Source organism: Myotis brandtii, unplaced genomic scaffold (genome assembly GCF_000412655.1).
Source record: "Myotis brandtii unplaced genomic scaffold, ASM41265v1 scaffold834, whole genome shotgun sequence".
Classification (NCBI taxonomy): domain Eukaryota; kingdom Metazoa; phylum Chordata; class Mammalia; order Chiroptera; family Vespertilionidae; genus Myotis; species Myotis brandtii.
This window is the reverse complement of record NW_005371386.1, coordinates 575,570-588,798: the sequence shown is the minus strand read 5'-3', so window position 1 is coordinate 588,798 and position 13,229 is coordinate 575,570. Positions and strand designations below refer to the sequence as shown.

General features: G+C 40.9%; 1 protein-coding gene across 19 annotated transcripts in view; it reads left to right on the top strand.

Moving 5' to 3' along the window:
• The window catches only part of TAB3 (TGF-beta activated kinase 1/MAP3K7 binding protein 3), a 70,216-nt gene that overhangs the window by 24,517 nt on the left and 32,470 nt on the right, over positions 1-13,229 (top strand). For 17 of the 19 annotated variants that reach the window (XR_001360267.1, XR_001360263.1, XR_001360266.1 and 14 more), the window contains one exon: positions 8,800-8,991. Coding sequence is in view for 12 of the 19 variants with exons in the window: in XM_014531984.1 (XP_014387470.1) it covers positions 8,890-8,991 (102 nt within the window). In the remaining 7 variants the exon portion in view is untranslated. Of the gene's footprint in view, positions 1-3,240; positions 3,424-4,852; positions 4,914-8,799; positions 8,992-13,229 lie in introns of all 19 variants that reach the window. The other 2 variants (XM_014531989.1, XM_014531988.1) reach the window with 2 other exon arrangements.

Below are 13,229 nucleotides of genomic sequence, written 5' to 3'. Positions count from 1 at the left end.
ATACTTGTTTCAGATAGACGAGTGTGGATGGGAGAGTTGGAAGGGGTCGACCTCAGTGAACAACGTACCTCCCCTGCGCTGCATATCCCACGGCCTGCCTGCACCGTGTCTCCTGTCGCCCAACCGAACAACACCCCCCACTTCTTCTAATACCACTTCTTCAAAATAGACTCGCCCAGGCCGAAAACCGACTTCTGCGCATGGGCCACGAAGTTTCATTCACACTGTACGTGTGTGCCCGCACGTGGTATTTTGTGGAAGAACCACACTCAAGGGGCCAAAGAGCCGCATGCGGCTCGCGAGCCGCGGTTTGCCGACCACTGACCTAGGCTTTTATTAGTAAGATACTAGTGAGCCAGCACGCGAAATCATGTGAGACCCAGACCTGCAGGAAATCGTGCAAGACCCAGGGCCCCAGACCTGCCGTGCATCAGGACTCCCCCGAGTCCCGCCGCGCCGCGAGACCCAGAGTCAAGTCCCTGCCCACCCGTGCACCTCGCCATGCATGCAGCTCCGGCCACCCACGCGCGCCTCGCCGCGCATGCAGCCTCCTGGTGACCGGTCTTTGGTCGTTACGGCGTTAGGGCTACTGGGTTTTTTATACACACACACACACACACACACACACATACATACATACATACAAACAAACACACACACACACATACACATACATGAAAAATCCTTAAATTAGGACTCTTACCTCTTCCAGTAAAAGATTATTTGTTATGCCACAATATCAGCCATTTCTTGTTGTTGTTTACCTTGAAGAATTCACATTCTGGTACAAAAACTCTTTTGTTGTAAAGCAATTTGGGGGTTAAATTTTACACTGTCTTTAAGTGATGACATTAACAAAGTGTTACCATGTATCCATCAGTACAGGAGAATAAAGGCTAAAGCATAGGGGTCCTGCCCGAGCCGGCGCGGTGGCTCCAGCAGCCCAGAGTGGACACAGGCAGGGGGGCCAGGGTGGCCTGGGGTGGAATTCAGGTATGGGTCCTGGCCACCCGAGATGCCAGTCAGGCCTGACTCCCGGGGCAGCCCGGCACTCCGCGGGAGTCAGGCCTGACTCTTTGCTGCTTAACTGTATGATCCACAGGCAAATTATTTACCCTATCTATACCTCATATTACCTCATTTGTAAAATATGGATGGATATTACCTCTCCTATGGGATTATAGTAGGGATTAAATGAGATAAAGCATGTAGCACAGTACATAGTACATAGGCTCAATAAATATGATCTAAAATCAAAACATGCAAAGCAGCAAGAAAATGGATGAAAGTTCCAAAGATTTATACTAGTATATATCTCTTTGTTCAACAGCTATTATTTGGACCAGACCAATCAGGAAAATGATTAAAATTATTCTTTTTTAAAATATATTTTTATTGATTTCAGAGGGGAAGGAAGAGAATAGAGAGATAGAGACATCAATGATGAGAGAGAATCATTCCATTGACCTTGACCAGCTGCCTCCTGCATACCCCCCACTGGGGATTGAGCCTGCAACCTGGGCATGTGCCCTGGCCAGGTTCCGAACCGTGACCTCCTAGTTCAGTGGTCGGCAAACCGCGGCTCGCGAGCCACATGCGACTCTTTGGCCCCTTGAGTGTGGCTCTTCCACAAAATACCGGCTCTTCCACAAAATACCGACTTCTCGCATGGGCCACGAAGTTTCAATCGCACTGTACGTGCGCACCCGCACGTGGTATTTTGTAGAAGAGCTTCACTCAAGGGGCCAAAGAGCCGCACGTGGCTCACGAGCCATGGTTTGCCGACCACGGTGTTCATAGGTTGACGTTCAACCACTGAGCCACCGCAGCCTCGCGATTCTTTTCTTTTTTAATCTTGAAAGTCCTCTTAAGGCAAGGCTAACTCTTTTTCAAACCTGGGAAATGCTCACCTCATCAAACTTAGCATGGTAATAGTAGTTGTCAGCCTAGAATACTGTTGCTTTCCCTAGGCCCCACTTCGGGGTATTCCTGGGATTTTACAGGAGGGGCCAGGATGCTAAAGATCTTGTAACACATGGAACAGGCTTGCATGATGAAGAAGTGTGTTCCAGACTACCACATCAATAGCATACCATTAAGACACACTAGACTAGACTAATACAGTACTATCTATAAGCTTCTCTTTCGAACACGTTTCGGGTGTCACAGATCCAGTAAGTATGTCAATGAATAAAGCAAGGCCAGGCCTCAGTGTCTGGGACACTGTAGAAACTAGGCAAGATGGAGACTATATGTCCTTTCTAAACCAGGGAGTGACTGCTTAGCTTCAACCAGATGCTAGATCTGATTTTTCAGAGGAAAGCTAGATATTGAGATTTTTATGTAAAATTTCAATTTTAAAGTGTGGCTCAACTTTTTTTTTTAACTCTGACAAAGCAGATGGGTGGGCTGGATTCAGCTCACAGACCATTGGTTTGTAACCTGTAATGTAATTATTTTAGTAAGTTAGCTACAATTCTGGCACAGGTAAACAGTCAGGGCCATAACAGCACTGACCATATTTGCTGGGCTCAGAAAAGTTTGTGGAAAGAAAGCACTAGGTGTCAAGGTCATTTTCTAGAGTTTGAAGAATTGTAGCATCACAAGAGAGCTCTTGAAGAGCTTACTCTCTTTGGAAGGAGGAATTCTATTGGGAGAAATCCCCGCAGCTGCTGTGTCTTGTGGTGCTGGCACTCCTGAATTGGGGGAGGGTGTAGCTGCACTACTGGAGGAAGCCTGAGTGATTCCACGCTAAGCATACTATTCTGAGCCCCCAGTCTTCATCCTGCCTTCAGAAATAAGGGCTTGACCCCAAAGACTCTCCTGGGTTTTGTGGCTTTGGAACTGTGTGATTTATGCCTTCACTATTTCTTCTTTCTTGATCTAGGGTTACTGCCTACACAGCTCCACAGTCCACAGCTGTGGCCATCTGTGTTTTTAGTGGGGGTGTTTCAAGGGTGTCTCAGGAATTTGGTCACATCCTAGTCTAGCCAGTACAGTTCAGATAGTGCTTGAATCCTCTGCCTGGTTTTAAGGTGTCAAATCATCAAATCATCACTTTAATATTGTATAAAAACTAGCATCCCAGTATAATGTTAAGAGACAAACTCCATGTGTACTTTGCATAGTTGTTGCATACATTGATAAACAGTTGATCCTTGAATGTGGGGGTTTAGGGGTGCTGACACCATGCAGTTGAATATCTGTATAACATTTGATTCCCCCAAAACTTAATTGCAGTTGTCTTTCAGTATGCATGGGGGATTGGTTCCAGGACTACTCCCCCCACTCCTACCCCTTGCAGATAAACAAAATCTGCAGGTGCTCAAGTATCTTATATAAAATGGCGTAGAACAATGCATACAGTCAGCCCTCTGGATCCGCAGATTCCCAACCAAAGATCAAAAATATTATTTATCTGAAGTAGGTTGAATTTTCAGATGCGAAAGCCAAGGATACATATGGCCAACTGTATATTCATTGAAAAAAATCTGCATATAAGTAGACTTGCGTGGTTCAAACCCATGTTGGTCTAGGGTCAACTATATATGAACAAGAATAGATTGTATGTTTTGACCTGTATCATATCCAATCTATAAGATAGTATATGACAATGCTTCATTTTTGTTGTATTCTATGGGCTTAAATGCAAAAGTACGTTACTGTAAAACTTGAGTGTTTGGTGTGTGTTTTTAAGATTTTTTTGAGAGAGGATGGGAGAGGGGGAGAGAAACATCAATGTGAAAGCAAAAATCAGCTACCTCTTGCGCACCCCCACCAAGGATCAAGCCCGCAACCCTGGCATGTGCTTTGACCAGGAATGGAACAGGGGACCGCTCGGTGCATGGGACAACGCTCAACCAACTGAGCTACACTGGCCAGGACTAATTTTAACTAGTGTGTGTGTGTGTGTGTGTGTGTGTGTGTGTGTGAGAGAGAGTGAGAGAGAGAGAGAGAGAGAGATCTGTCCTGAGATTTCTTTTTTTCCTTTATTAATTAGGGTATTACATGTGTGTCATTACCCTCCTATTGCCCCCCCACCCCACTCCCATTCATGCCCTCACCCCCTGGTGTCTGTGTCCATTGGTTATGCTTATATGCATGCACACAAGTCCTTTGGTTATTTTTATTAATTTCTGAGAAGAAGGGAGGAAGATAAAGATAGAAACATCAATGATGATGTCATACCCTTTACCCCTAAATGCTTCATTGCCTAATTCAAGTCAGTAAATTAAGTAAATTTAACATTAATAGAATACTTTTTCTGATCTACCATCCACGTTTCAATTTTTTCAATTGATCCATTCATTTTAAAAAATATTTTCCGCATTTAGTATAGGATTCAGTCTAGGATCGGGTATCCAATTTAGTTGTCATGGCTCTATTCCTTTAATCTCTGATATTTTTCTAGCCTTAAATCTTTTATGACACTGGCATTTTTAAGATGACATTCTCACCCTCTCCTACTCTCTACATTTTTTTAATATAACATTTCTCATTTGGGGCTTGTCTTTTTCCTCATGAGCCATTTCAGGTTACGCATCCATGACTGGAATTCTATAAAGTGATATGTTCTTTTTGGGGTATCACATCTGGAGGTGAACGCTATCTGTCCTTTATTGATGATGTCAATTTATTCACCTAGTCAAGATGTTGCTCAGTTTATCCACTGTATAGTTAAAATTTTCCCCCGTGCAACTAATAAAAAAGTCTTTGGGGAGATACTTTAAGACCACTTATCTATCCTACTCCTAATTCATATTCCCCTCCCTAGATTTATTAACCATTGATGATTTTTGCTTGAAGCAGCTTGTATACTGTGATAGCTACAAAATGATTTTTCTAGCTCTAGCACTCTGCATGTTTACCAGTTGGATTCTACTGTAAACAAAAGCTCTCCCTTCTCCACCTATGTAAGTGTGTATTTTTAACTATTATTGATATGGACTTATGGGTTCCTCTCTTCTACAGGCCTATAACCCGTTAATATCCTTAATTATTGTGGTGCTTAAACTGTCACAGATTTGGCCAGTGGGAGCCTCTTTAGGCTGACTCACAGGTCCTGTGACCAGCTCCCATTATTTTTTGAGTACTTCCTCGCTCTCTGGCATAACAGCACATTTCAGGTGGAGCTTCAGTTTTATATGAGACCTTCAGGTACACAAGTGGCTTCAGTATAGTGTTTGGCTCTCCTGTGAGGATAAGCACAGCCTGCTGTGGTAGCATAGTGGACGGTCCTCTAGCCCAGTGTATGAGGAGAGGCAAGGCAGTAAGACTAAGGAAGGGGAGGTCATTGGAAGGTGCCAACATATAGAGTATCGGTATGACTTTGGGAAGCAGAGGGGAGGAAGGACAATAGAAAAGTGTCTCAGGCAGATAGATGGTTGTAGGCTAATGCCCTGAGAAAAGGCAGTACAGGACATCTATGCAAAGGATGGAGACAAGATCAGATTTGCATCTAAGAAAACAAATACTCTAGCTGTGACGTGGAGGAAGGCAAGACCTATGGGGAGACCAGCAGGAAGTTGATGAGAATAATATTCAGACATGCCCTGAATAATAGTAACTAATGCTTCATGACTTATGACTGTTTTCCATTTAAATTATACTACGGTTATTGCCATTTTACAGATGAAGCTTCAAAGTCGTAAGGATTGAATATCTTTTCTACAGACTAATAAACGCCAGAACCAGGGTGTAAACCATGACCCACTTGATCTCACACACTGTTTAGTTGGTTGTGAAAGAACAGGAAGTCAAGGATCACACCCTGGTTTCTAATTTTGTTAACTGAGTGGTAACATTCATGGAGAGAACAGAAAGCCTTTGGGGAAGGGCTGTGGTAAGGAGTTCCTTTTTGGACATAGTGACTGATATCTTTGTGTATATCCTTATGGTGCTGTTTTAGGCAGTTGGCTATATATCTGGAGTCTTGGAGAGAGTATGATGCTTAAGATATCAAGTTGGGAATCATCAGCCTTTAAAAGTTTTTGAAACCTTAGTAGTGGGTGTGATCACTGGGCAAAAACAGGTAGAATAAGAAGAGGCAGTTTAGGGCAAAAACAAGGGAAACATTAATGTGATAAGAGGTGGGAAGAAACTAGGCTACTATGATGTCACAGAGACTATGAAAAGAAGGAGTGATTGGTAGTGTCAGATGCTTCAGAGGTCAAGTGGCATAGGGACCAGAAGATATATCATCTGGATTTAGGGGAAGAGAGATGATGGAGAGAGTATTTCAGTGGAACAGTGAGATGAGCCACATTAGAATGAATTGCAGGGATCGGAATAGTGCAAGGTGGCCAGAAGGCCCATGTATGTGCACACTGGAAGTGATCTATATTCTTCACCCACATTTTACTTTTTCCCTCATGTTCCTTAGACATCTTTCATGTAGATGGTTGGAAGTCATTAAGCAGTCCCTAATGGCTCTTTTTACCTATGGTTAGGTAGAGTCTTATACATAGGAGCTTTGTGAATACCTTGTAGATACAAAGAGTACCTAACTCTTGATAGTCTTGGTTTGGAAGGAAGAAGAGACATCTAGATGCCCAGTAAAAGTCAGCAGATTGCATGCAGAATGAAATTCTGTGCATATAATGAAAGTCAAATTAGAGATTCCATAAAAAATTCAATAAATTTATTTTTAATTACCTACTTAATTATAAACCAGCAAAAGTAATTCAGTATTTTATTTTAAATTATTTTTAACTCTTAAAAAAATTGATTTCAGAGAGAGGGGAAGGGGGAGGGGGAGGGAGAGAGAGACGCACACACATCGATGTAAGAGAAACATTGATCAGTTACCTCCTGCACACACCCTGACCGGGAATCAAACTGGTAACCTTTCTGTGCACAGGATAACGCTCAAGCAACTGAGCCCCACCAGCTGGGGCAATACTTTTTATTTGTAAAATATTCTGTGTAGCCAAACTGGTTTGGCTCAGTGGATAGAGCGTCGGCCTGTGGACTGAAAGGTCTCAGGTTCAATTCCAGTCAAGGGCATGTACCTTGGTTTCGGGCACATCCCCAGTAGGAGGTGTGCAGGAGGCAGCTGGTCGATGTTTCTCTCTCATCGATGTTTCTAACTCTCTATCCCTCTTCATTCCTCTCTGTAAAAAATCAATAAAAATATATTTTAAAAAATATTCTGTGTAGTAGTCTACATTGCTTTAAGGAATGGTATGATTTACAGTTCTGGGACCTATTTGCAAGAAATAGAAGATTGGGTGTGAGATAACTCTCCCTTATGTGTGTGATTTAGACATGTGTCTTACAATTATCACTTCCGTGGAATCTTATGAAGATGCAGGTGATTATTTCTCATTCTTAAAAATATTTGACTATCTAGTGACTGAGCACAGCAGAAATATTATGAGATTGTATGGTTTACACTGTATGGGTTTTGGGGGTTTTTTTGCCTTTTGAAAATGGGGAATTGCCTGGTTGGTGTGCTCAGTGGTTGAGCATTGACCTGTGAACCAGGAGGTCATGGTTTGATTCCTGGTCAGAGCACATGTCTGGGGTTGCAGGTTTGATCCCCAATAGGGAGTGTGTAGGAGGTAGCCAATCGATGTTTCTCTCTCATAGATGTATCTATCTCTCTATCCTTCTCCCTTCCTCTCTCTCTCTCTCTCTCTCTCTAAAATATCCATAATAACAAAATAGTGAAAAATGGGAAATAATAAACCCTGGCAAGTGTGGTTCAGTTGGTTGGAGTGTTGTTCCATACAACAAAAAGTGACAGGTTCAATCCCCCATTGGGGACCGTGTTGGAGGCAATCAATTTACTAGTATGTTTCTCACATTGGTGTTTCTTTCTCTCTCTCTCTCTCTCTCTCAATCACTCCTATATAATAAAAGGCTAATATGCAAATCTACCAAACGGCAGAATAACCGGTTGCTATGATGCACACTGACCACAAGGGGGCAGACGCTCAATGCAAGAGCATGAATGTCATGCACTGGGCCTCTAATTTTTAAATAAAAGGGAAATAAGGATTAAAAAGTAGGTTGGTTAATTGACCCTTGTGCTACTAGTTGATTTATGATTTCATTATCACTGCACAAGTTGCTTTATTTACATGGGTGCTTAACTCAACTAGTGTCAGTATGATTGGGGGTCATTTTCCTCTACTTAAACTGTAATCCCACATCCTGCCATTTTAGCACCTGTCCCAGTGGCATCAGAGCTAGGTGAAAGCCTAGCTGGGAAGGTCTGACTATTGATGGGCCACCAGCATCATTTTTTAAAACAAAGGATTGCATATTTCCTTTTTTGCCCAGTTATTTCATTTAGATATTGGGTTTCCTTCACTCAGACTTCAAATTCAAACCTTTTGGCTTCAAAGTACAGGGAGAATATAAGGCAAACAGGACAGGCATGCTTTGTGGTGATATTATCAAGTCCTTGTTTTCTTATTTTATTATTTCAGACATCAAAATAATTGTGCTGCTTTAGAGAAGTGATGTGATAGCCCTTGGGAAAACATGACTGATTATATATATAAGTAGGATTTCTCAAGGCTGGGAAAGTATGGTTGCCAGATAATACTACTATGTATTTTTAATGTAACAGCTTTTTTTTTTTTAACAATTAACTGAAATTGAAGTTTGGGGGGGGGGGTTGGCTTTTCTCACTTGTGTTTAAACCAGTAATGGCTATATTACATCAGAAAAGTCTTTGGCTAGGTTGAATTTGTCCATTTCCAACCTTCCATTTTAATATATTAATGGTTTCTCTTTGAATAAAATGAAATATGTAATTAAATTTAACCATACCTTAATTTCTTTTAATAGAAAATGACTGCGGTGTTGGAAGACCATTGCTATTGGAAAGCCGGTTAGCATCCATTTCCTAAGAGAAACTTGACCACCATTTGCTCTGGCATGGCGCAAAGCAGTCCACAGCTTGATATGCAGGTTCTCCTTGACCTCCGACAACGTTTCCCTGAGATTCCAGAGGGTGTGGTGTCTCAATGCATGTTACAGGTAGATTACCCACCAATGATAGTGATATTAAGCTACATTTTACCTTATTAGAGCTGGCTTTGTGTTGTGGCAACTAGAACTCTGTTAAATTTTCTTGTGTAGGGGGCAAGGGTGACACTGAGAGCAGGATTTCTCAACTTTGGTGCTATCAACATTTTAGATTGGATAATCTTTGTTGTGGTGGTAAAAAATTGTAGCAAATAAGATTCTCCTCATATTTCAATTTCTTGGGCTGCGTCATCAGTCCCCAAAAATGTAGAATTGAATTTTGAGTCTCAAATTTATAACTTGTTGAACTATATACTTTTGAGTCTATTTTTGAAAATTTGTAGAGTTCACTCTCTTTCTTACTGTTATTCTACTTAGTAAATGCCATTAAGGCCACTTTCTTTAATCACATTCCTTTTGTCTTGTCTTCTAGTGAAATAAAGGTCTTTCATCTCTGATAGACCCACTCAAGAGGCAATAGACTTTTATATCATCCTTCAGAGGATCTCAGTGTTTGGGGTTATACCATTTCCATATTTAGTTGACATTTGGAAGCAGCACTTCTGTCTTGCCCACTGGATTCCTTCACACAATCAATTCAAACTCTACCTTACTACAGTATGAGTGGCTCAGGATATAACCTAAGCCTATATACAGTTGAGATTAATGACGATTAAAGAGAGACTCACAGAACAGTGGTGGTAACAGAGGTACTTCCTTTGTTTGCAAGCCCTTCTACTAGGTCTAGAACTTTGGGTCAATTATTTTAGTGTTACAGCTTGTCTTTGTTTTTTCTAACACACATTCCATCTGAATTTCTACTCTTTAGCCTCCCAATTCGGTCTCTGGTAGAGTATTGTTGACACCGGACAAAGTGAGGTCCTCTTCCCCATTGGGTGCTGCTGGGGGTGGAGCCCTTGCGATGTCCCAAAAAAAGAAATTTTCTGAGACTTGCACAGGAGGATGAGTGTTGTTTGTTTGCATGGAATTACGTCTCTAGTCATAGAAGAAGTATAGCTGGGGTTTCAGTAGAGCTAGAAGCAAAGCCAGTGTCCAGAGTTTCCTTTCCATGTTGAAGACAGCTTCAGTTCAGCATCAGGCTAGTTGCAGTCCATTAGTCCATTGTGTGCATGGCTATGTGGATGAATGCAAGGAAGCAAGATCCACAAGCCCAGAGTCACAGGAGTCCCAAATGAGCCAAGCCACACCCATTCCGGCCAAAGACCTCTGTTCCCAGGTGTGACTGACAGAAAATCACCTTCCCTAGTCATCCCAACTTTACTGGGCATGCGTCTGTCTTCCCTTTGTCTAGTCCCCTTCCTCCAATGTTTTGCAGGGAACATGCATAAATGTCTGGCCTTCCCTTTGCTCCTTTCCTATCTATCTCTATCTATCTATCTATCTATCTATCTATCTATCTATCTATCTATCTATCTATCTAAAAGGCTAATATGCAAAGTGTCCTCTTGGGAGTTTGACCAGGGGTTTGATCACTTGCTATGATGTGCACTGACGACCAGGGGGCGACGCAGAGTGAAGGAAGGCCCTGGCCAGCAGCTGGGGAAAGAAGGCCCTGGCTGGCAGCCAGGAGGCCCTGATCAGCTCTGATTGCCGACCAGGCCTAGGGACCCTACCCGTGTATGAATTTCATGCACTGGGTCTCTAGTTATTAATAATTAGCTTATTACGATATCAAAAGTATTTCCCACTGCAGTGAAACCAAGTGGGGCTCTGGTTTAAAACATTAGCAATCTCCTAGGGCCCCACCTAGCTCTGACCTTTTTATTTTATTTTACTTAAGTTCTTTATCACCTATAATTTTTCATGCCTTAGTTGTTTTCATGTTACTTACTAAACTGAAAGGATGAAACTATAAATTCAACTCAATGAACATTTGGTGATAACTTACATTGTCATTAGTCTTTGACTCTTTTGTTCCTTTGGAATTAATAGTTAATTGATAGGGAACTTACCTCCTACCAGTCAGAAAATATATGATACTCAGTAGTTTGCATTTAAAACATAAACCTTACATCCTATCTCAGGGCTCTCATCCCTCAATTTAGGATCACTTTTTGAAAGTATGATGCTTTTTTTGCATCGGTCCTTTCCAGAGAGTTCATATATGTCTTCATAAAATTTATGACCTCTTTAACTAAACAGTTTTGATTTTTTTATTCTTCATGCATACTGGTTGAAACGTTTTTTATCCATTTTTTTTCTTTTTAAGATATTTACCAGGTTAAATATGACATTTGAATCTGTTCTGGTGGTATTCTTTTTAAAATACTTAAATATCTTTTTTAAAATTTTTTTCAGGAAAATTTACTCAACTTGTCACTGTAGACATATTTGAAATAAGCTGACAAAACCAACTTGGTATCATTTTGAATTTGGATCCTTTTTGCAACAATACTAATTAGGCTACCTATTTTCAGTGTAGAAAATATGCAATTTCCAGATCATTAATACAAATGTCAAATAGTGAAGTGTCCATAACTGCTTTAGGTTTCAAATAAAACTCTCTAAGTTTGTCTTCTCCTCTTAATCTATCAGTTTATAAAAATACTTTAAGGAGATAGTCTTATTTTCACTTTTCATATTTTTTTTCTTCAGCTATGTCAGTGACATATGAATCCTTTGGCTCCAAATTTGCTTAATATCTAACTTTCCTTCCTTGATCAGCATGATTTCCAAGAAAGATAAGAAAAACCCCAGACTTTGAATTCTAATTATTTTCTTTTTAAATTTTAACATTATGTGTGTGTTTTCTGTGGATCATAAAGTATTTTAAAAAATACTTGAATTTGATTTCAGAGAGGATTTATATGCCCTGGCCGGTTTTGCTCACTGGTTAGAGCATCAGCCTGCAGACCGAAGGGTCTCAGGTTCAATTTCTGGTCAAGGGCATGCACCTCGTAACTCAGTTGCAGGCTCAATCCCCGCCCACCAGGTCAGTGCTCATGGTGGAGGCAACCAATCTGTGTGTCTCTCTCACATTGATGTTTCTCTCTCTCCTACTACTCTCTCTGAAAATCAATGGAAAAATATTATCTGGTAAGAATTTAAAAAATAAAAAGCTTTATATAAGGAAAAGGATAAAATTTACTTGTGGAATGTTCATAACATCAATTCTTTAAATTTCTGATACTTCATTTTGCAAAGGTTTGCTTGACCAAATCTTCTTTTACTCCCTAAAGCTTTAGTGTAGTAATGTACTTTTGGCCTAACATCCTCTCCCTTGAAATTTTTGCGTTTTAAGGGAAAGAGCTCTGGAAGTCAGGAAACCAAGAATCTAGACCTGGCTCTCCTGTTAACTAGTTAAGTGCTTGTTGTCAAGCGATATAATTTTTCCAGGCATCTCTTTTCTTATCTGTAAATGAGTTGCTCTTGTGTAGATGAAACCTAAGAGTTCTTCCAGCTCTAAAATTGCAGCATTGCCCGGCAGGTGTGGCTAAGTGGTTGAGCATTGACCTATGAATCAGGAGATCAGGGATTGATTCCCCAGTAGGGGGAGTGCAGGAGGTAGCCGATCAATGATTCTCTCTCATCAGTGATGTTTCTATCTCTCCCTCTCCCTTCCTCTCTGAAATAAATTAAAAATAATAAAATAAATAAGTAAAATTGCAGCGTTGTATGTCCTATCTTAGGTTTAACCTCAGTTGGTTCTCGGCAGAAGTATAATGTTTCATTTTTGTATAAAATGTACTTTTCCTTAAAATAAATATATGGTAATAAGTATGTAATGTGCATATTTGTATGCATATTTATGAACTACAGAGAAGGTAGTGATAATTAAGAAACGTTAATAGATTATTTCTTTAAAATTTTTTTAATGTTTTTATTGATTTTAGAGAGAGTGGGAGAGATAGAAACATCCATTGATGCATCAACACTGATCAACTGCCTTGTGCACGCCCCCTGCTGGGGATTGAGCCCACAACCCAGGCATGTGCCCTGACCAGGAATCAAACTGGGGACCTCTTGGTGTATAGGTAGATGCTCTACCACTGAGCAACACTGGCCAGGCTTTTTTTTATTTATTAAAAAAAAATTTTTAATTGATTTTAGAGCCCAACCATCATGGCTCAGTGGTTGAACATCAATCTATGACCCAGGAGGTCATGGTTCCATTCCCGGTCAGGGCACATGCCCGGGTTGTGGGCTTCGATCCCCAGTAAGGGGACTGCAGAAGGCAGCTAATCAATGATTCTCTCTCATCATTGATGTTTTTATCTCTCTCTCCCTCC